Source organism: Tachyglossus aculeatus, chromosome 26, assembly GCF_015852505.1.
Source record: "Tachyglossus aculeatus isolate mTacAcu1 chromosome 26, mTacAcu1.pri, whole genome shotgun sequence".
NCBI lineage: Eukaryota > Metazoa > Chordata > Mammalia > Monotremata > Tachyglossidae > Tachyglossus > Tachyglossus aculeatus.
Window position 1 is genome coordinate 2,758,947 of NC_052091.1, and position 24,716 is coordinate 2,783,662.

The 24,716-nt window shown below is 49.6% G+C and overlaps 2 protein-coding genes across 2 annotated transcripts; one reads left to right on the top strand and one right to left on the bottom strand.

Moving 5' to 3' along the window:
• The first annotated feature begins 1,440 nt into the window (after positions 1–1,440).
• ERICH4 (glutamate rich 4) lies at positions 1,441–2,084 on the top strand. Its single transcript, XM_038767544.1, is given in 3 exon segments — positions 1,441–1,658; positions 1,798–1,905; positions 1,907–2,084. Coding segments are annotated over 3 exon segments (348 nt in total). The 5' UTR covers positions 1,441–1,472; the 3' UTR covers positions 1,961–2,084.
• A 12,480-nt stretch (positions 2,085–14,564) lies between these two features.
• On the bottom strand, positions 14,565–22,795 carry CRX (cone-rod homeobox). The gene is given in 4 exon segments (XM_038767564.1): positions 14,565–15,062; positions 15,064–15,210; positions 19,441–19,595; positions 22,678–22,795. Coding segments are annotated over 4 exon segments (918 nt in total).
• Positions 22,796–24,716: the final 1,921 nt, after the last annotated feature.

Sequence of the window (24,716 nt, forward strand, 5' to 3'; positions counted from 1 at the left end):
CCTCATAGGCTGATGGCCCTGTCACTTCCATATTGGTTGATTCATTCATTGGATCGTATTTATTGAGCGCTTACTGTGTGCACAGCACTGGACTAAGCGCTTGGGAAGTACAAGTCGGCAACAGATAGAGGTGGTCCCTACCTCAACAGCGGGCTCACAGTCTAGAAGGGGGAGATAGAGAACAAAACATATTAACAAAATAAAATAAATAGAATAAATAGGCACAAATATAATAAATGAATAGAGTAATAAATTCATACAAACATAGACATATATACAGGTGCTGTGGGGAGGGGAAGGAGGTAAGGCGGGGGGGATGGGGAGGGGGAGGAGAGGGAGAGGAAGGAGGGGGCTCATCCTCATAGGATGATGATAATAACAATAATGATGATGATGGCATTTCAGGCAGAAACTCCTCACCCTGGGCTTCAAGGCCGTCCATCCCCTCGCCCCCTCCTACCTCACCTCCCTGCTCTCCTTCTACAGCCCAGTCCGCACCCTCCGCTCCTCTGCCACTGCTAATCTCCTCCCCGTTAGGCCTCGTTCTCGCCTGTCCCGCCATCAACCCCCGGCCCACGTCCTCCCCCGGGCCTGGAATGCCCCCAATCCCTCTGCCCATCAGCCAAGCTCGCTCTCTTCCTCCCTTCAAGGCCCTGCTGAGAGCTCACCTCCTCCAGGAGGCCTTCCCAGACTGAGCCCCTTCCTTCCTCTCCCCCTCGCCCCCCTCTTCATCCCCCCCATCTTACCTCCTTCCCTTCCCCACAGCACCTGTATATATGTATATATGTTTGTACATATTTGTGACTCTATTTTACTTGTACATATCTACTCCATTTATTTTATTTTGTTAGTATGTTTGGTTTTGTTCTCTGTCTCCCCCTTTTAGACTGTGAGCCCACTGTTGGGTAGGGACTGTCTCTATATGTTGCCAATTTGTACTTCCCAAGCTCTTAGTCCAGTGCTCTGCACATAGTAAGCGCTCAATAAATACGATTGATGATGATTTATTGAGCGCTTACCGTGTCCAGTGCTCTGCACATAGTAAGCGCTCAATAAATACGATTGATGATGATTTATTGAGCGCTTACCGTGTGCAGAGCACTGTCCTAAGCGCTTGGGAAGTCCAAATTGGCAACATATAGAGACAGTCCCTACCTATCAGTGGGCTCACAGTCTAAAAGGAGGAATTCACCGAGTGCTTACCGTGTGCAGAACACTGTATTAAGCGCTTGCGAGAGGGCAATGGAACAGACATACGCCGTGCCCGCAATGAGCTCGCAATGGAGAGGCGGATGGCGGTGTTTTCAGCCGTGCCCTTTGCCATCTCCGGGATCGTCTGGGCCCCCACCCGGTTCTGCCCTTCACCCCCGAGCACCGGCCCGCTGCTCCCGCCTGGACTTCGGACCCTGCTCCCCGGGGCAGACCGAAGCGTGAGAGTGGGCACGCGGGAGCGAACCCCAGAATCCGGCAGAATGGACCCGTGGCATCGTCTGTGCCAGGGGGGATCGGCGCCCTGGGGCCTGCCCCCTCCTCCCCGCGCCCTGCAGGGAAGCCCCCTGCCCCTGGACCCCGAGCCGGCCCAGGCCGCGATCAGCGGTGGCGGGCCCGCGGGAGAGGCCCGGCTCCGAGACCGCTTGGCCTGGCTGAGGGGGCAGCTAGTGAGTAATGAGGAAGGCCCTGGGGGTCGGGGGGAGATTCGAACTCATCTCTTGGACGTTGGCCCAAGCCCCCCTGCCCCCGGCTCGGGGGGCTGGCGGCGACCCTGACGGTCTCTCTTTAACCTTCGGACGGCTGCAGCGAAGCCTGCGGGAGGTGGACGGGCAACTGTTCCGGCAACTTTGCGCCGTGGGGCTGAAGTTGGGCGAGTTGGCCGAGGACCTCGCTGAGGAGCCGCTCGAGGAGGGACCCCCCCGAAAAATCCGACCCCCACGGCCGCCCCGCCTTCGAGATGACCATCTGACCGTCCCGCGCCGCCGTGCCGGACCTCTCTTCCGGAGACCTTAGTACCCTTGGCCTTAGTACCCTTGGCCATAAAACATGTATATACGTATACATGTTTGTACGTATTGATTACTCTATTTTATTTGTACATTTTTATTCTAATTATTTTATTTTGTTAATATGTTTTGTTTTGTTCTCTGACTCCCCCTTCTAGACCGTGAGCCCGCTGTCGGGTAGGGACCATCTCAGTATGTTGCCGACTTGGACTTCCCAAGCGCTTGGTACAGTGCCCTGCACGCAGTAAGCGCTCAATAAATACGATTGAATGAATGAATGAATTTTTATTTGTACATATTTATTCTAATCATTTTATTTTGTTAACATGTTTTGTTTTGTTCTCTGTCTCCCCCTTCTAGACTGTGAGCCCGCTGTCGGGTAGGCACCGTCTCTGTATGTTGCCGACTTGTACTTCCCAAGCGCTTGGTACAGTGTCCTGCACACAGTAAGAGCTCAATAAATACGATTGAATGAATGAATGAATGTATTACTCTATTTATCTTATTTGTACATATTTATTCTAATCATTTTATTTTGTTAATTTGTTTTTTCTTGTTCTCTGTCACCCCCTTCTAGACTGTGAGCCCACTGTCGGGTAGGGACCATCTCTGTATGTTGCCGACTTGGACTTCCCAAGCGCTTGGTACAGTGCCCTGCACACAGTAAGCGCTCAATAAATATGATTGATTGAATGAATGAATGAATTTATTACTCTATTTATTTATTTTATTTGTACATATTTATTCTAATCATTTTATTTTGTTAATATGTTTTTTCTTGTTCTCTGTCACCCCCTTCTCGACTGTGAGCCCGCTGTCGGGTAGGGACCATCTCAGTATGTTGCCGACTTGGACTTCCCAAGCGCTTGGTACAGTGCCCTGCACGCAGTAAGCGCTCAATAAATACGATTGAATGAATGAATGAATTTTTATCTGTACATATTTATTCTAATCATTTTATTTTGTTAATATGTTTGATTTTGTTCTCTGACTCCCCCTTCTAGACTGTGAGCCCGCTGTCGGGTAGGCACCGTCTCTGTATGTTGCCGACTTGGACTTCCCAAGCGCTTGGTACAGTGTCCTGCACACAGTAAGAGCTCAATAAATACGATTGAATGAATGAATGAATGTATTACTCTATTTATCTTATTTGTACATATTTATTCTAATCATTTTATTTTGTTAATTTGTTTTTTCTTGTTCTCTGTCACCCCCTTCTAGACTGTGAGCCCACTGTCGCGTAGGGACCATCTCTGTATGTTGCCGACTTGGACTTCCCAAGCGCTTGGTACAGTGCCCTGCACACAGTAAGCGCTCAATAAATATGATTGATTGAATGAATGAATGAATTTATTACTCTATTTATTTATTTTATTTGTACATATTTATTCTAATCATTTTATTTTGTTAATATGTTTTTTCTTGTTCTCTGTCACCCCCTTCTCGACTGTGAGCCCACTGTTGGGTAGGGACCGTCTCTATATGTTGCCAACTTGGGCTTCCCAAGCGCTTAGTCCAGTGCTCTCACACAGTAAGCACTCAATAAATACAATTGAATGAATGAATGAATGAATGAAAACGAATGTGCACATTTACTCGCTCATTCGTATTTGTTGAGCGCTTACCGTGTGCAGAGCACTGTACTAAGCGCTTGGAAGAGTACAGATCAACAATAAACAAGATGCATTTCCTGCCCACGGCGATGCAAATGCTTGTTGCATTTAGAGGAGCAGCGTGGCTCAGTGGAAAGAGCCTGGGCTTTGGAGTCAGAGGTCATGGGTTCAGATCCCGGCTCTGCCAATTGTCAGCTGTGTGACTTTGGACAACTTCTCCGTACCTCAGTTCCCTCATCTGTAAAATGGGGATTGAGAGACTCTGAGCCCCACGGGGAACAACCTGATTACCCTGTATCTCCCCCAGTGCTTAGAACAGTGCTCGGCACATGGTAAGCGCTTAACAAATACCATCATTATTATTAGTAGTAGTAGTAGTAAGCGCTCAATAAATAGGAGTCAATTGAGAAGTCATGGGTTCAAATTCAGCCTCCGCCGATTGTCAGCTGTGTGACTTTGGGCAAGTCACTTCACTTCTCTGGGCCTCAGTTCCCTCATCTGGAAAACAGGGGTGGAGACTGTGAGCCCCCCCGTGGGACAACCTGATCACCTTGTAGCCTCCCCAGCGCTTAGAACAGTGCTTGGCACATAGTAAGTGCTTAATAAATGCTATTATTATTATTATTATTATTCTCTGGGCCTCAGTTCCCTCATCTGTAAAATGGGGATGAAGACTATGAGCCCCCCGTGGGACAACCTGATCACCTTGTAACCTCCCCAGCGCTTAGAACAGTGCTTTGCACATAATAAGCACTTAATAAATGCCATTTTATATAAATATGTGTGTATACATATATATATGTGTGCGTGTGTGCATACATAGAGAAGCAGCGTGGCTCAGTGTAAAGAGCAAGGGCTTTGGAGTCGGAGGTCATGGGTTCGAATGCCGACTCCACCACGTCTGCTGTGTGACCTTGGGCAAGGTGCTTCACTTCTCTGCGCCTCAGTTACCTCATCTGTAAAATGGGGATGAAGATTGTGAGCCCCATGTGGGACAACTTGATCACCTTGTATTCCCCCTCAGCGCTTAGAACAGTGTTCTGCACATAGTAAGCGCTTAACAAATGCCATTATTATTATTATTCAGGTATATATATATATATATATATATATAAATGTGTGTATATATACACATATATGTGTGTATATATATATGTGTTTGTTTATACATATATATGTGTGTATACACACATACATATATACATATACATGCACATACATATATATATACACATACATATGTATATGTATGCATGTATGTGTGTGCATGTACACATACACATATATCTATATATACATGCATACACATACATACATATACATGCACACACATGCACACACACACATATATATACATACACATATATACATATATGTGTATATATGTACATGTGCACATACATACATAGCAAATGCCATTATCATCGTTATTATTATTATTATTATTATTATTATTATTATTATTATTACTAGTGGGTCTAATTCAATGTCAGTTCTCCCTTCCATTTAGACTTTGAGCCCCATGTGGGGCAGGGACTGTGTCCTGCCTGATTATTTCGTATGTTACCCTACACGTAGTATATACATATATACACACACACATATATATATATACACACACACACATATACTTATATATACACACACATGCATACACATATATATACACACATATATACATATACATACGTATACGTACATATACATACGTATACGTACGCATACATATATACATATATATACACACACACACATACATACATACACACATATACATATATACATATAGGCGCCTGAGAGGGGTGGGCGGTCAGGAGAGGGTCAGGGGGAACCCGACTTGCCTCCTTGTGTCCACCAGGGGGCGGCTCCGGCCTGCGAGACGGACACGCGAGACAGTTAAGTCCATCCTATTTATTGAGCGCTTACTGTGTGCAGAGCACTGGACTAAGCGCTTGGCAAAGGACAATAGAACAACAGACACATTCCCTACCCACAACAACTTTACAGGCTTGAGGAGGGGATAGACATTACTGTAAAAAAAAAAATTTAATTACTGATACCTAGGGGAGCAGTGTGGCGCAGTGGAAAGAGCCCGGGCTTGGGAGTCAAAGGTCATGGGTTCTAATCCCGACCCCGCCGGTTGTCAGCTGTGTGGCTTTGAGCTAGTCACAACTTCTCTGGGCCTCGGTTGCCTCACCTGTAAAATGGGGATGAAGACTGTGTGAGCCCCACGTGGGACAACCTCATCACCTTGTATCCTCCCCAGCGCTTAGAACAGGGCTTTGCACAGAGTAAACCCTTAACAAATGCCATTATCATCATCATTATTATTATTATTTGTGGGGCTGGGTGACCTTGGGTAAGCTACTAACTTCTCTGTGCCTTAGTTTCCACACCTGTGAAAACCCCGGCTCCGCCAATTGTCAGCTGTGTGACTTTGGGCAAGTCACTTCACTTCTCTGGGCCTCAGTTACCTCATCTGTAAAATGGGGACTAAGACTGTGAGACCTACGTGGGACAACCTGATCACCTTGTAACCTCCCCAGTGCTTAGAACAGTGCTTTGCACATAGTAAGCGCTTAATAAATGGCATTATTATTATTATGCCTGTTCTCCCTTCCATTTAGACTTTGAGCCCCATGTGGGGCAGGGACTGTGTCCTGCCTGATTATTTTGTATGTAACCCTGCACTTAGTATAGTGCCTCCTATAATTATAATCATAGTGGTATTTGTTAAGCATCAACTATGTGTCAAACACTGTTCTAAGCGCTGGGGTAGATACGAGACAAGTCCCTGTCCCATGTGGGACTCACAGTTTTAATCCCCTTTTACAGATGAGGATATGGAGGTCCAGAGAAGTTTAGTGAAAAATAACTGTGGTATTTGTTCAGGGCTTATTGTGTTCCCGAGTGCTGGGGTAATAATAATAATAATGATGGCATTTGTTAAGCGCTTACTATGTGCAAAGCACCGTTCTAAGCGCTGGGGGGGATACAAGCGGGGATTCAGTGCTTAGGACAGTGCTTGGCACATAGTAAGCGCTTAATAAATGCCATTATTATTATACAAGGTGATCAGGTTGTCCCACGTGGGGCTCACAGTCTTAATCCCCATTTTACAGATGAGGGAACTGAGGCCCAGAGAAGTGAAGTGACTTGCCCAAAGTCACACAGCTGACAAGCGGCGGAGTCGGGATTTGAACCCATGACCTCTGACTCCCAAGCCTGGGCCCTAACTCACCACATGGGACGCGCACTCTAGGTGAGAGCCCGTTGTTGGGTAGGGACTGTCTCTATGTGTTGCCAATTTGTACTTCCCAAGCGCTTAGTACAGTGCTCCGCACATAGTAAGCGCTCAATAAATACGATTGATGATGATGATGATGACTGTCTCCATTCATTCATTCAATCGTATTTACTGAGCGCTTACTGTGTGCAGAGCACTGGACTAAGCGCTTGGGAAGTCCAAGCCGGCAACATAGAGAGACGGTCCCTACCCAACAGCGGGCTCACAGTCTATATGTTGCCGACTTGCACTTCCTAAGCGCTTAGTCCACTGCTCTGCACACAGTAAGCGCTCAATAAATACGAATGAATGAACAGGTATTGAATCCCTATTTTTGCAGAGAAGGGAACTAAGGCACTGAGGAGTGAAGTGACTTGCCCCAAGGCATGCAGCAGGCATGTGATGGAGCGGGGATTAGAACCCAGGTCCTCTGACTTCCACTAGGGCATAATAATAATAATGATGGTATTTGTTCAATCAATCCATCAATCAATCGTATTTATTGAGCGCTTACTGTGTGCAGAGCACTGTACTGAGCGCTTGGGAAGTCCAAGTTGGCAACATATAGAGACAGTCCCTACCCAACAGTGGGCTCACAGTCTAAATCAATCAATCAATCAATCAATCGTATTTATTGAGCGCTTACTATGTGCAGAGCACTGTACTAAGCGCTTGGGAAGTACAAATTGGCAACACATAGAGACAGTCCCTACCCAACAGTGGGCTCACAGTCTAAAAGGGGGAGACAGAGAACAGAACCAAACATAAAGCGCTTACTATGTGCAAAGCACTGTTCTAAGCGCTTGGGGGAGGTTCCACGGTGATCAGGTGGCCCCACCGGGGGCTCACAGTTTTAATCCCCATTTTACAGATGAGGGCACTGAGGCCCAGAGAAGTGAAGTGACTTGTCCAAAGTCACACAGCTGACAGTTGGCCGGGATTCGAACCCATGACCTCTGACTCCAAAGCCCGGGCTCTTTCCACTGAGCCACGCTGCTTCTCTTTGCTTTAAGGGGATGGTGAGTCCCGGGGGTGGGGGGCCGGAGACTGGGGAATAAGTGACCCCCTTTCCACCTGCAAGTTCTCAGCCTCTTCCCCCACCCCTTTCCCTGAACCCGGGGTAGTTTGGGGGAGTCGGGGGGTGAGCGCTTAGTCCAGTGCTCTTCACACAGTAAGTGCTCAATAAATACGATTGAATGAATGAATGTTTATTTATTTATTTTATGTGTACATATTTATTCTATTTATTTTATTTTGTTAATATGTTTTGTTTTGTTGTCTGCCTCCCCCTTCTAGACTGTGGGCCCGCTGGTGGGTAGGGACCGTCTCTATATGTTGCCAACTTGGACTTCCCAAGCGCTTAGTCCAGTGCTCTGCACACATCAAGCGCTCAATAAATACGATTGAATGGATATTTATTTATTTTATGTGTACATATTTATTTTATTTTGTTAATATGTTTTGTTTTGTTGTCTGCCTCCCCCTTCTAGACTGTGAGCCCGCTGGTGGGTAGGGACCGTCTCTAGATGTTGCCGACTTGGACTTCCCAAGCGCTTAGTCCAGTGCTCTGCACACATCAAGTGCTCAATAAATACGATTGAATGAATGGATATTTATTTATTTTATGTGTACATATTTATTTTATTTTGTTAATATGTTTTGTTTTGTTGTCTGCCTCCCCCTTCTAGACTGTGAGCCCGCTGGTGGGTAGGGACCGTCTCTAGATGTTGCCGACTTGGACTTCCCAAGCGCTTAGTCCAGTGCTCTGCACACATCAAGCGCTCAATAAATACGATTGAATGAATGGATATTTATTTATTTTATGTGTACATATTTATTTTATTTTGTTAATATGTTTTGTTTGGTTGTCTGCCTCCCCCTTCTAGACTGTGAGCCCACTGTTGGGTAGGGACCGCCTCTGTATGTTGCCGACTTGGACTTCCCAAGCGCTTAGTCCAGTGCTCTGCACACATCAAGCGCTCAATAAATACGATTGAATGAATGGATATTTATTTATTTTATGTGTACATATTTATTTTATTTTGTTAATATGTTTTGTTCTGTTGTCTGCCTCCCCCTTCTAGACTGTGAGCCCACTGTTGGGTAGGGACCGCCTCTATATGTTGCCGACTTGTACTTCCCAAGCGCTTAGTCCAGTGCTCTGCACACAGTAAGTGCTCAATAAATGCGATTGAATGAATGGATATTTATTTATTTTATGTGTACATATTTATTTTATTTTGTTAATATGTTTTGTTTGGTTGTCTGCCTCCCCCTTCTAGACTGTGGGCCCGCTGTTGGGTAGGGACCGTCTCTATATGTTGCCGACTTGGACTTCCCAAGCGCTTAGTCCAGTGCTCTGCACACAGTAAGCGCTCAATAAATACGATTGAATGAATGGATATTTATTTATTTTACGTGTACATATTTATTTTATTTTGTTAATATGTTTTGTTTGGTTGTCTGCCTCCCCCTTCTAGACTGCGGGCCCGCTGTTGGGTAGGGGCCGTCTCTAGATGTTGCCAAGCGCTTAGTCCAGTGCTCTGCACACAGTAAGCGCTCAAGAAATACGATTGAATGAATGAATGAGGGTCATCTCGTCTGTCCCCATTAGCTGGTCATCCTCCCCCTCACCCCTACTGCCTCATTCTGGGTCTGAGCAGCCCCCCACCCCCCAAACTCCATCTGTACTGGGGATCAGAATGGATTAAACCCAATCTGTCTCCTCCTCCCCCACGCTGACAAAATGCTGACACGATTAGAGACATGGGCATGGGGGACACTCTGCCCCTCTCATAGTCTGGTCCCACTCAGAGGACTTCCTCAATCCCCTGATTCTGCCCTACACTGTCTCTTCTCTCTCTTCCCCCCCTTTCCCCAAACTGCATGATATGGGAGTTGTGGGGAGTACATAAGCGCTCAATAAATAAGATTGAATGAATGAATGAATGGGGTGAGCACAATCAATCAATCAATCGTATTTATTGAGCGCTTACTGTGTGCAGAGCACTGTACTAAGCTCTTGGGAAGTCCAAGTTGGCAACATATAGAGACAAAAGCTCCTCAACTCGGCTTTCTTTCGGCTCAGTGGCCCGGGACTCAATCAATCGATCAATCAATCGTGTTGGTTGAGCGCTTACTGTGTGCGGAGTGCTGGGCTGGGCGCTTGGGAAGCACAAGTTGGCAACATAGAGAGACAGTGAGGATCTGGGTTCCGATCCCGCCTCCCCCACGCGTCTGCTGGGCAACCTTGGCCGACTCACTGCTCTGAACTTTTAGACTGTGAGCCCACTGTTGGGTAGGGACTGTCTCTATATGTTGCCAATTTGTACTTCCCAAGCGCTTAGTACAGTGCTCTGCACATAGTAAGCGCTCAGTAAATACGATTGATGATGATGATGATGATCCCTACCCAACAGGGGGCTCACAGTCTAAAAGGGGGAGACAGAGAACAAAACCAAACATACTAACAAAGTAAAATAAATAGAATAGATATGTACAAGTAAAATAAATAGAGTAATAAATCTGTACAAACATATATACATATATACAGGTGCCGTGGGGAAGGGAAGGAGGTAAGACGGGGGGAAGGAGAGGGGGATGAGGGGGAGAGGAAGGAAGGGGCTCGGTCTGGGAAGGCCTCCTGGAGGAGGTGAGCTCTCAGTAGGGCCTTGAAGGGAGCACAAGGAGGAGGGGAGTGGCCAGAAAGGTTTGCAAGCATCCTATGGCCCCCTCTAGACTCTAAGCTCGTTGTGGGCAGGATATGTGTCTGTTTATTGTTGCATTGTACTCTCCCAGGTGCTTAGTACAGTGCTCTGCACATCATCCCTCCCTTCAAAGCCCTGCTGAGAGCTCACCTCCTCCAGGAGGCCTTCCCAGACTGAGCCCCCTTTTTCCTCTCCTCCTCCCCATCCCCCCCGCCCTACCTCCTTCCCCTCCCCACAGCACCTGTATATATGTTTGTACAGATTTATTATTCTATTTTACTTGGACATATTTACTATTCTATTTATTTTGTTAATGATGTGCATCTAGACTGTGAGCCCACTGTTAGGTAGGGACCATCTCTATATATTGCCGACTTGTACTTCCCAAGCGCTTAGTACAGTGCTCTGCACACAGTAAGCACTCAATAAATACAAATGAATGAATGAATGAATGTAGCTTTATTTCTATTTATTCTGATGACTTGACACCTGTCCACATGTTTTGTTTTGTTGTCCGTCTGCCCCTTCTAGACTGTGAGACCATTGTTGGGTAGGGACCGTCTCTATACGTTGCCGATTTGTACTTCCCAAGCGCTTCGTCCAGTGCTCTGCACACAGTAAGCGCTCAATAAATACGATTGAATGAATGCATTTTACTTGGACATACTTACTATTCTATTTATTTTGTTAATGATGTACATCTAGCTTATTTCTATTTATTCTGATGACTTGACACCTGTCCACGTTTTGTTTTGCTGTCCGTCTCCCTGCTGTAGACTGTGAGACCGTTGTTGGGTAGGGACCGTCTCTACATGTTGCCGATTTGGACTTCCCAAGCGCTTAGTCCAGTGCTCTGCACACAGTAAGTGCTCAATAAATACGATTGAATGAATGAATCATCCTAAATGTGCAATAAATACGACCGAATGAATGATCTGCACCCTTTATTCACCCCACCCTCAGCCCCACAGTGCTTATGTACTTCAAGCAATCAATCGTATTTATTGAGCACTTACTGTGAGCAGAGTTCCCCTCTCGGGGTCACACCTGGAGAGTTTCCAGTCCTCTGCCCATTCCATTTCTATCTAGGGCAGTGGCTAGGCAGGTCTCTCCCCCTCCTCCCCCTCTCCATCCCCCTCTATCTTACCTCAATCAATCAATCAATCGTATTTATTGAGCGCTTACTGTGTGCAGAGCACTGTACTAAGCGCTTGGGAAGTACAAGTTGGCAACATATAGAGACAGTCCCTACCCAACAGTGGGCTCACAGTCTAAAAGGGGGAGACGAGAGAACAAAACCAAAACATACTAACAAAATAGTGTGTTGGCACAATGAAGCAGAAGCAGCGTGGCTCAGTGTTAAAGAGCACAGGCTTTGGAATCAGAGGCCTTGAGTTCAAATCCCCGCTCCGCCACTTGTCAGCTGTGTGACTTTGGGCCGGTCACTTCACTTCTCTGGGCCTCAGTTCCCTGATCTGTAAAATGGGGTTGAAGACTGAGAGCCCCCCGCGGGACAACCTGATCACCTTGTAACCTCCCCAGTGCTTAGAACAGTGCTTTGCATAGTAAGCACTTAAATGCCATCATTATTATTATTATCCTAGTGCTTGGGAACATAAGAAGCCCTGAACAAATACCGCAGTTATTTTTCAAGCCATCATTATTATTACAATGGGGATTGCGACTGTGAGCACCACGTGGGACAGGGACTGTGTCCAACCCGATTTGCTTGCATCCAACCCCAGCGCTTAGTACGGTGCCTGGCACATGGCAAGCACTTGACAAATACCAAAATCATTATTATTCTCCCTGCTTCCCTCTGTCCCCGTCTTCTCCCCCCTCATAAACTCACTGTGGGCTCGGAACGTGTCTACCAACCCGTTATATTGGACTCTCCCAAGCGTTTAGTACAGAGCTCTGCACACAGTAAGCACCCAACAAATACCATTGATTGATTGATGTGTTGGGGTCTCCCTGCGCTGTCTCCTAGTATGTCCACGTGCCAGGAGGATGGGAACACAGGAGTAAGTTTCCACCTGCCCCCACCACGGGCTCCAGAAAAGGCCCACTTAATCCCACTCTCAGGGTGGGGAGAGGGCACTTCCCAGAAGCCCCCCAGGGATCCCAGCTGTCACCCCCATCTACAACCAATTTGTCAGCCTGACCTCCCCCAGGGCAGCCCCCGCCCCCCCAATCCCCTCTAATTCACTTACCAATGTGCTGAGGCCAGGTCTGGGCTAAGAGGATTGGAGCATTTGTGAAATTAGATCAGTAAAAATAACCCAGGCTGGAGGCGGGGGCCGGGCTGAGGTTCAACCTCGGGGACCCCGACCCCCAAAGCCAGGAGAGCCCCTCCGGCTGGCCTGGGTGGGCGTGGAGGGCCCAGCCCACCATGGCGCTGGACACGGCGACACGGGGCCTAGGGCCTCTCCGGACTCTGAGGAAACCAGCACAAAACAGTTGGGCCCTTTCTCAAGTATTTCATTTAATTTTTTCTCATTTTCACCTGGGGGCCTGGCAGGTGAAGGAGGGGAAGAGGGGAAAGAGAATAGGGGTCTCAAGCTGAATGGAGAGGGGGATACCTGGAGTCAGGCCTGGGGCTGATCAATCTGTGTGTGTTTGTGTGTGGGTGTTTCCCTCCCACCTCTCTCTCTGCTAAAAGAGCCCCAATAAGTGAGGTCAGGGACAAGAATTTGTCGGGGGGCGGGATTGGACACACACACATGTCTCGCCACCCTGACTCTACTGACCCACATCCCCCTTGGGACTCAGGCCTCAGTGTTGCCAGTACCCTGGCCCAGGCTAAGATGCTTTGGTGGGAAGGAGAAAGGCTAGAGAGGCAGGGATGAAGAATTCCTTCTCTCCCTCCCGGGCATGGGAAAGGGTATGGTAGCTGTGACTAGTTCTCTCTCCTCCCAGTTTTCAGGCTCCAAGGTAAAACACAGTCCCGGGAACCTTTGCTCCCAAGCCCAGAAAGCCGGTGGAATGGGCTTTTTCCCCTCCCATCTCCTCCCAGTCTCCTTCCCGCTCATGTCGGGAGAGCAGGGAGGCAGGACAGCCAGAACAGTTTCCGGGATTCTGTCGAAATCTCTTCCCCTGCCTCTATCCGTCATCCTTGGGGTCCGGGAAGTCGGGGGCTGTGGGAGCTCGGCCTTGGTTCCATTCTGAAAATGGGACCCCTGGGGCATCTCCCCCCCGACTCTCTGCTCTCCTCTAACCTGTGGGTTCTCCAGCGACCCAGAAAACGATTCCCCGAAGACAGAAAAGAAAGAAAACTAAAAACGTCCTCTAAGCCTCTCGATCGGAGGACACGGTCCCCGCGGTTTCCGTAAAAGCGCCCGTAGATATTCTTTTCCCCCCCGGATGCTCGGCGAGGTGTCCGTGAAGTTGACGGAAAGGCTCTGGTTCGGTTCGGTGTCTCAAACCCCGAGCCTCGTGGTTGCGGAACTCATCCGGAGGGGATGGAGTGACACCTGAAGGGAGACTTGAGGCTTCACGCAGCACGGGGTGCGGGGGGCGGTGGCACCCCTGGTTGTTCTGCCCCTTGCCCACTTTCTGGGTTTCCCGGCTCAGATCCAGAGAACCTCTAGTTGCAAAGTGTCTTAGGCACAAGAACGTGCCCCTGGGCAAACTCTGGAGAGAAAACTCAAGAGCGCGGGCTTCTCCTCACCTCTTGGGCCTCATCCGTCCCGACTCCCAACAATCCGGGAGCTCCTCCTTCTCCCCCCGATCTAGGCGGGAGTGTCTCCGACACCCCCGGTTTGGCCGAGGGGATGGGGACGGGGTATCACCTTGCCAAGCGGGCTCAGCTCGAGGCCCCTCTGGGGAGGGGCGAGGAGGATGACCGCGGGCCGGGCTAGAGGAAGGCAGCGGGACGGGGGAGGATGCTTCAACCGGGGGTCCGGGGAAACCCCTCTCTCCCCCGTCTCGCACCCGGTCCCCCCGCCAGCTGGCACCCCCCTCACAAGACCTGAAACTTCCAAGAACTCTGGTCCTTATAGTCCAGGCAGTCGGCCGCGTTGAAGTTGAGCTTCCAGGAGCCCGACTGGTCCTTATAATCCAGGCAGTCCACGGGGCCGAAGCCCAGCCCCGCGGCCCCGTAGCCCTGGCCCGAGAGCGAGGCGGGGGACTGGCTCAGGTGGCCCCCCATGGTGGGGGTGGCGATGGGGCTGAGGGCCGCCCCCGGGGCGCCCAGCTGGGGATGCATGGGCGACAGGTAGGGTCCGCAGTCCAGCCCCCCGAAGTAGGAGCCCGAGGCCCCGTAGCCGTGTCCGTAGCCGGCGGGGCCCGCCTGCGGGTAGGCCACGGGGTAGGCCGAGCCCGCGGCCGGGCGCTGCAGGCAAGGAGCGCCGGGGGCCGCGGTGCCCAGCGGGTCGGGCAGCGGCGAGATGGAGGCCGGGCTCCAGATGGACACGGTGGCGCCGACCGTGGAGCCGGGGGGGGCCCGCCGGGCCGCCGGCCGCAGCCGGGCTGTACTGGCCGCCGGGGCCGGGCTCCGATGCCGGGGGGCTCTTCTTCTTGACCGGCCGGGCCTTGGCCTGTCCGCTGCTCTGCTGCTGCTGCTGCTGCTGCTGCCGGCACTTGGCCCGGCGGTTCTTGAACCAGACCTGGCGGGGAAGGGGAGAGCGCTGAGGACTTTTGGGGGGGCTGTCCGTTTTGGAAGGAGAGGGGCCGCGTAGCCCAGTGGAAAGACCCCGGGCCTGGGAATCGAGAGGACTTGGGTTCTAATCCCGGCTCCGCCACGTGTCCGTTGGGGGACCTTGGGCAAGGCACTTGACTTCTCCGTGCCTCAGTGACCTCATCTGGAAAATGGGGATTAAGACTGTGAGCCCCACGTGGGACAGGGACTGTGTCCAACCCCAGTGCTTCGAACGGTGCTTGGCACACAGTAAGCGCTTAACAAGTACCATTGTTATCATTACTAACAATAATAATAATGATGGTATTTGTTAAGCGCTTACTACGTCCCAAGCACTGGGACAACCTGATCATTTTGTAACCTCTCCAGCACTTAGAACAGTGCTTTGCACATAGTAAGTGCTTAATAAATGCCATTATTATTATTATTATGAGCACTGTTCTAAGTGCTGGGGTGGATCCAAGCGCTTAGTACAGTGCTCGGCACACAGTAAGCGCTCAATAAATACGATTGAATGAATGAATGAATACAAGGTAATCAGGTTGTCCCACGTGGGGCTCCCGGTCTTCATCCCCATTTTCAGATGAGGGAACTGAGGCCCAGAGAAGTTAAGTGACTTGCCCAAAGTCACACAGCTGATAAGCGGCGGAGTTGGAATTAGAACCCATGACGTCTGACTCCCAAGCCCGGGCTCTCTCTACTCAGCCACGCTGCTTCCCTAATGATAGTAATCCCATCTCTGCCCATTGTTCCTGGTGTGACCTTGGGCAAGTCACTTCAGTTCCTCTCTTCCTCAGTTTCCTCAACTGACTCAATACCTGTCCTCCCTCCTACTTAGAGAAGCAGCGTGGCTCAGCGGAAAGAGCCCGGGCTTTGGAGTCAGAGTTCATGGGTTCGAATCCCGGCTCTGCCGCTTGTCGGCTGTGTGACTTTGAGCAAGTCACTTCTCTGGGCCTCAGTTCCCTCATCTGGAAAATGGGGATGAAGACTGTGAGCCCCCCGTGGGACAACCTGATCACCTTGTAACCTCCCCAGCGCTTAGAACAGTGCTTTGCACGTAGTAAGCGCTTAATAAATGTCATTATTATTATTATTATTATAGACTGGAAGCCCAGTGTGGAATCAGGACTGAGCCCGTCCTGATTAATTTGTATCTTCCCCAGAGCTCAGAGCAGTGCTCGACACATTGTAAGCGCTGTACGGATGACGTATGAAGAAGGGGCACATCAACCCTCGGCTCCGCAACGACAATAATAACGGGATTTGTTAAGCGCTTACTATGAGCCAGGCGCTGTACTGAGCACTGGAGTGGATACAAGCAAATCAGATCTGACACGGTCCCTGTCCCACATGGGGCTCACATGAAGAAGAAGAACCAATTTGACAGATGAGGAAACTGACGCACAGAGAAGTTAAGTGACATCCAAAGTCACACACCAGGCAAGTGGAGGAACTGTCAATCAATCGATCGCATTTATTGAGCGCTGACTGAGAGCACTGTCCTAAATGCTTGGAAGAGCACAATATCATCATCATCATCAATCGTATTTATTGAGCGCTTACTGTGTGCAGAGCACTGGACTAAGCGCTTGGGAAGTCCAAGTTGGCAACATATAGGGACGGTCCCTACCCAACAGTGGGCTCACAGTCTAAAAGGGGGAGACAGAGAACAAAACCAAACATACTAACAAAATAAAATAAATAGAATAGATATGTACAAGTAAAATAGAGTAATAAATATGTACAAACATATATACATATACAGAGTTGGTAGAAGAGTTGGAGGAGTACCAAGCGCTTAGTACAGTGCTCTGCACATAGGAAGCGCTTGAAAAATACAATTGAATGACTGAATGAGCAGGATTAGAACCCAGGTCCTCTAATTCTCAAGCCTGGGCTCTTCCTAGTAGGTCATGCTGTTTCTCTAATTTGCTCTACCCAATATCTACGGACGTGGAGTTAGATCTGTACCTATTAAGGACTTGAAATTCACCCCACCTTCCTTTGCAAAGCACTTTTTTTTTTTAATGGCATTTGTTAAGTGCTTACTATGTGCAGAGCACTGCTCTAAGCGCTGGGGGTGGATACAAGGTGATCAAGTTGTCCCACGTGGGGCTCACAGTCTTCATCCCCATTTTACAGATGAGGGAACTGAGGCCCAGAGAAGTTAAGTGACTTGCCCAAGGTCACAAAGCAGACATGTGGCGGGGCCGGGATTCGAACCCATGACCTCTGACTCCAAAGCCCGGGCTCTTTTCCACTGAGCCACGCTGCTTCTCTAGGCCCACGTCCATAATTAATTTATTTATATTCATATCTCCCTCCTCCTCTAGACTGCAAGTTCCTTGTGGGCAGGGAACGTGTCTACCAACTCTGTTATACTGGACTCTCCCAAGCACTTAGCACAGTGCTCTGCACACAGTAAACGCTCAATAAATGCGATGGATTGACATTCCGGGGGGAGAAATCTTGCCATTTCCCATTTCCTTCTCTTCCTCTTTCTTTCCCTCCCAACCCTCCCCACCTCTCGCTCTCCTCTTTTCCTTAGACTGTGAGTTCCATAGGCTATCTAAATAATAATCATGATTATATTATATAGTATCAACAAGCTATATAGTATTAATAATATAATATATAATATGATAATTATAATAATCATAATTATATTATATAGTAAGTGCTTACTATGTGCCAAGCACTGTTCTAAGCATTTGGGTAGACCCAAGCCAATCAGGTTGGACTCAGTCCCTGTCCCACGTCGTCGTCATCAATCGTATTTATTGAGCGCTTACTGTGTGCAGAGCACTGTACTAAGTGCTTGGGAAGTACAAGTTGGCAACACATGGGGCTCACACTCTTAATCCCCATTTTGCAGATGAGGTAACTGAGGCCCGGAGAAATGAAGCAACTTGCCCAAGGTCACACGGCAGACAAACGGTGGAGCTGGTGGCCTTCTGACTCTTGGGCCTGTGGTCTAGCCGCTAGTGGTCTAGCCATTAGCGTGGCTCAGTGGAAAGAGCCCGGGCTTGGGAGTCAGACAGAGGTCATGGGTTCTAATCCCGGCTCTGCCAATTGTCAACTGCGTGACCTTGGGCAAGTCACTTAGCTTCTCTGGGCCTCAGTTACCTCATCCGTAAAATGGGGATGAAGACTGTGAGCCCCACATGGGACAACCTGATCACCTTGTATCCTCCTCAGCGCTTAGAACAGTGCTTTGCACACAATAAGTGCTTAACAAATGCATCATTATTATTATTATTATTATTATTATTATTATCCACTGGGTCCTCCCCTGTTCCAACCCCACAGCACCTATGTACATATCTGTAATTTTATTTACTTGTATTGATGTCTGTTTCTCCCAATCTAGACTGTGAGCTCATTGTGGGCAGGGAATGTGACTGTTTACTGTTCTAGTGTACTTTCCCAAGTGCTTAGCACAGTGCTCTGCACACAGTAAGTGCTCAATAAATACGACTAAATGAATGAATAAGCCACTTTGCTTCTCAGTTACCTACCCCAGAGCTTAGCACCTAGTAATTGCTTAACCCATACCACAGTTATAATTATTTTCACCTTCCCTCCCTTTTTCTCTTCCCTCTTTCCTCTTTTCCTCTTTCCCCCTTCCCTCCTTGGCAGGGGGTGGGCAGGTAACAGGGTTCCCCTCCTTCCTCTCCCCCTCATCCCCCTCTCCATTCCCCCCATCTTACCTCCTTCCCTTCCCCACAGCACCTGTAGATATGTTTGTACATATTTATTACTCTATTTATTTATTTATTTTACTTGTACCTATCTATTCTATTTATTTTATTTTGTTAGTATGTTTGGTTTTGTTCTCTGTCTCCCCCTTTTAGACTGTGAGCCCACTGTTGGGTAGGGACGGTCTCTATATGTTGCCAACTTGGACTTCCCAAGCACTTAGTACAGTGCTCTGCACATAGTAAGCGCTCAATAAATACGATTGATGCTGATGATGATATCTATTCTCTTTATTTTATTTTGTTAGTATGTTTGGTTTTGTTCTCTGTCTCCCCCTTTTAGACTGTGAGCCCACTGTTGGGTAGGGACCGTCTCTATATGTTGCCAACTTGGACTTCCCAAGCGCTTAGTACAGTGCTCCGCACACAGTAAGCGCTCAATAAATACGATTGATTGATTGATTGATTGATTGGGTGGGGGACGTGGGGTGAGGGCTCACCTGCACCCTGGACTCGGGGAGGTTAATCTTCAGTGCCACCTCTTCGCGCATGAAGATGTCCGGGTAGCGGGTCTTGGCGAACAGAGCCTCCAAGATGTCCAGCTGGGCCCGGCTGAAGGTCGTACGTTCCCGACGCTGTTTCCTGGGGGTGGCTGGGGCCGGGGGAAGGGGCACAAAATAATAATAATAATAATAATAATAATGGCATTTATTAAGAGCTTACTATGTGCAAAGCAGTGTTCTAAGCGCTGGGGCGGTTACAAGGTGATCAGGTTGTCCCACGGGGGGTTCACAGTCTTTAATCCTCATTTTACAGATGAGGGAACTGAGGCCCGGAGAAGTGACTTGCCCAAAGTCACACAGCTGACAATTGGCGGAGCCGGGATTTGAACCCGTGCCCTCCGACTCCCAAACCCGTGCTCTTTCCACTGAGCCACGCTGCTTCTCTGCAAAATCAGGGCCGGCCCCCTCCCGACCACCCGCCCCAGGGGTACCGGGCCTCCTTGCCCCCACAGGCAGCAGCTTGGCTTCTCGGTAATCCGGGGACTACCTAGGCATCCATCATCATCATCATCAATCGTATTTATTGAGCGCTTACTGTGTGCAGAGCACTGTACTAAGCGCTTGGGAAGTACAAGTTGGTAACATATAGAGACAGTCCCTACCCAGCAGTGGGCTCAGCCCCTGCCCCGCCAGGTTCCGGTACCCAATAATAATATGAATAATAATAATTGCGTTATTTGTTAAACGCTTACTATGTGCCACGCACTGTAATAATAATAATACTAACGGTGTTTGTTAAGTGCTTACTTTGTGTGAAGCACTGTTCTAAGCGCTGGGCGGGATACAAGGTGATCAGGTTGTCCCACATGGGGCTCACAGTCTTCATCCCCATTTTATAGATGAGGTAACCAAGGCACAGAGAAGTTAAGTGGCTTGCCCAAGGTCACACAGCTGACAAGTGGGATTCGAACCCATGACCTCTGACTCCCAAACCCGCACTCTTTCCACTGAGCCACGCTGCTTCTCTAAATTGGACACAGGCAAATGGGGTCGGGCAGAGTCCCTGAGCCCGCTGTTGGGTAGGGACCGTCTCTATATGTTGCCAACTTGTACTTCCCAAGCGCTTAGTACACAGTACGCGCTCAATAAATACGATTGAATGGATGAATTAATGTCCCACGAGGGGCTCACAGTCTTCATCCCCATTTTGAGGATAGGAGAACTGAGGCACAGAGTGAAGTGACCTGCCCAAGTTCACACAGCAGAAAGGTAGCAGCGGGCAGGATTAGAACCCAGGTCCTTCTGACCCCCAGACTCCGGGATCTATCTGCTAGGCCCCGCTGCTTCCACAGTGATGGTCTGGGAGGAAGGGCAGGGCTCAATGTGGCATCTCTGCCCTGCCCATCTCCGTGCCTCGGTTTCCCCCCAGGGGGCTTGACAGGCTTCTGAAGAAGGAAAGCCTTTTAATGGCTTTCCACTAAACAGACTCCCCTAAGCATCACGAGGACAAGTGAGAAGCAGATCTGCTGGGGTTCCGGCCAATAATAATAATGGCATTTATTAAGCGCTTACTATGTGCAAAACACTGGGGAGGTTACAAGGTGATCAGGTTGTCCCACAGTCTTCATCCCCATTTTCCAGATGAGGGAACTGAGGCCCAGAGAAGCGAAGTGACTCGCCCAAAGTCACACAGCTGACAAGTGGCGGAGCCGGGATTTGAACCCATGGCCTCCGACTCCAAAGCCCGGGCTCTTAACCCAGCGGGGCGGCAGCCAATCAAAAGGGAGTCTGGGGGTTTGCGGCCAAAGAGAGGGAGTTTTGAACCTCCAGTTTTTCCATCTGTAAAATGGGTCCAGTCGACCTATAAAGTGAGCTGCCTCCCTTCCCCAAGCGGATGGGGGTGGGATCTCTCTGTGGTTCGCATGGAGGCTGCAGATAATAATAATAATAATAATAATAATGGCATTTATTAAGCGCTTACTATGTGCAAAGCACAGTTCTAATGGGAGACCCCGGCCCGACCCCCGCCTGGTGGGAGGGAGGGAAGGAAGATGAGCATTCATGCGTTCATTCAATCGTATTTATTGGGCGCTTACTGTGTGCAGAGCACTGTACTAAGCGCTTGGGAAGTCCAAGTTGGCAACATATAGGGACGGTCCCTACCCAACAGCGGGATGAGCAGGGGGGATGACACCTTGGGGCGGGGAGGGGACTTGGGGAAGCGCCCTCCCCATCAGTAGAGAAGCAACGTGGCTCAGTGGAAAGAGCCCGGGCTTGGGAGTCAGGGGTCATGGGTTCTAATCCCGACCCCGCCACTCGTCTGCTGGGTGACCTTTGGGTAAGTCACAAACTTCTCGGTGTGAAACTTGTAAAAGTCACAAAACTTCTCGGTTGGTGAGAAATTTGTGTGTCTGTGAGTCACAAACCCCCTTTTAGACTGTGACCCCACTGTTGGGTAGGGACTGTCTCTATGTGTTGCCAATTTGTACTTCCCAAGCGCTTAGTACAGTGCTCTGCACATAGTAAGCGCTCAATAAATACGATTGATTGATTGATTCTCTCGGTGAGGTTAAACCTCATCTGGAAAATGGGGATGAAGACTGGGAGCCCCATGTGGGACAACCTGATGACCTTGCATCCCCCACCGGCGCTTGGAACAGTGCTTGGCACATAGTAAGCGCTTAACAAATGCCATCATCATTATTATTATTGTTATTATTAATAGGCAGGATTTAACCCTTCAGGGGCCAGCTGGCAGCCGCCAGTGTGGGGCAACGAGGGGATGGGGAGGAGGCGGGCCTGGTCCTTGGCACATAGTAAGCGCTTACCAATAATTGTTATTATTAATAGGCAGGATTTAACCCTTCAGGGGCCAGCTGGCAACCGCCAGTGTGGGGCAACGAGGGGATGGGGAGGAGGCGGGCCTGGTCCTTGGCACATAGTAAGCGCTTACCAATAATTGTTATTATTAATAGGCAGGATTTAACCCTTCAGGGGCCAGCTGGCAGCCGCCAGTGTGGGGCAACGAGGGGATGGGGAGGAGGCGGGCCTGGTCCTTGGCACATAGTAAGCGCTTACCAAATGCCATTATTATGATTGTTATTAGTAATAGGCAGGATTTAACCCTTCAGGGGCCAGCTGGCAGCCGCCAGTGTGGGGCAAGGAGGGGATGGGGAGGAGGCGGGCCTAGTCCTGGGGGTGTGGGAGGGATTGGGGGGCTGCAGGGGGGGTGCCCGGGAGTTTGGGGGGCCTTACCCGGGTATCCGACGGCCGAGTGGAGCAGCTCCATGCCCGGGCCGGCCAGGGCGAGTCCGTTGACCGCGTAATGGGGCTGTTTGATGTAAGCCATCATGCTCGGCCGGGAGGGAAGGTGACACCCCCGAGGAGCTGCGGGAGCAGAGTGGGGGGCGGGTCAGGGGTCAGGGGTCAGGGCCCGGGTCACACCTCCGCCCCCTCCTCTAAAGCAATCAACGCCCGGCAGGGGAGGAGGGGGGTCGCCGAGGGGACGGGAGGGGGGCAGGAGGACCGGACGCCTGGGTCCTCTCCCTCCCTCCCTCCCTATCGCTTTTTGTTTGATGAGGGAGAGGCTGGGATTCGGAATACAATGCCACATTAAACTGAAATCACAGGCCCGCACCGGGACCCCCTTCTCCCACCCCCCCAACTTCCAAAGAGAATTATATAGGCAAACACAGACGGCCGCACACATACACATTTGCACATTCCCAGGGGCCGGTCTAGCGCCTGGGATTCCCACTCCCACCCCCCCAAATCTCCAGCAGACGAGGACCCCCCCCCCCGCCCCCCAGGGGGGTTTAGCACACTGCAATCAGGATGTCTGGGTAGCCCTCCCCACGGCTGCTCAGGCTCCCCACAAGGAGAAGGAAACTGGGAAGCCTGGAACAGGCAGGGATTGGGCTTTCCAAGCGCTTAGTCCAGTGCTCTGCACACAGTAAGCGCTCAATAAACGTACATATTTATTACTCTATTTATTTATTTATTTTACTTGTACATATCTATCCTATTTATTTTATTTTGTTGGTATGTTTGGTTTTGTCCTCTGTCTCCCCCGTTTAGACTGTGAGCCCACTGTTGGGTAGGGACTGTCTCTATGTGTTGCCAATTTGTACTTCCCAAGCGCTTAGTACAGTGCTCTGCACATAGTAAGCGCTCAATAAATACGATTGATGGTGATGATGATAAATACGATTGATTGATTAGGCGCTTACTACGTGCAAAGCACTGTTCTAAGCGCTGGGGAGGCTACAGAGTGATCAGATTGTCCCACGAGGGGCTCAGACAGTCCTCACTTTACAGATGAGGGAACTGAGGCCCAGAGGAGTGAAGTGACTTGCCCAAAGTCACCCAGCTGACAATTGGCGGAGCCAAGATTTGAACCCATGACCTCTGACTCCAAAGCCCAAGCTCTTTCCACTGAGCCACGATGAAAGGGAGGAGGGTAAACTGCAAAAAGATCTTCCAGGGTGAAGGTGGGAGACACCCCGAGGGTGGGTGGGTGGGGAGCATTGAAAGATCCTTTTCCCTAAATAATAATAATGGTGTTTGTGAAGCGCTTACTATGTGCCAGGCACTGTTCTAAGCGCTGGGGTGGATCCCAGCAAATCGGATTGGACCCAGTTCCTGTCCCACGTGGGGCTCACAGTCTCAATCCCCATTTTACAGATGAAGGAACTGAGGCCCCAGTCTCAATCCCCATTTTACAGATGAAGGAACCGAGGGACGGAGAAGTAAAGCGTCTTGTCCAAGGTCACCCAGCAGACAAGTGGCAGAGGCGGGATTAGAACCCATGACCTTGTGAATCCCAGGCCCGGGCTCTATCCACCAGGCCATGGGGGGACTGGACCTCCCCCGTCTAGACTGTGAGCCCGCTGTTGGGTCTCTATATGTTGCCAACTTGGACTTCCCAAGCGCTTAGTACAGTGCTCTGCACACAGTAAGCGCTCAATAAATACGATCGAATGGATGAATGAATGAAATGACAGGGAGAGGAAAAGTCTTTCCATTCTTTAGCCTCCCATGGAGAATCCAACCCCCTCTGTCTCTGGCTTCTGGATCTCTGGGCCAGATCTACAGTGCTCTGCACACAGTAAGCGCTCAATAAATACGATCGATTGATTGATTGATTGATTGGGCCTATCTCTGAATCCCTCCCTTCTCCTGGGTCTCTGAGTCCTCCCCTCCATCTCCGTCTTTCTCAGCCAATCAAGCCATCAATACCGAGCGCTTACAATCAGCAAGGTGCTTAATAGGCG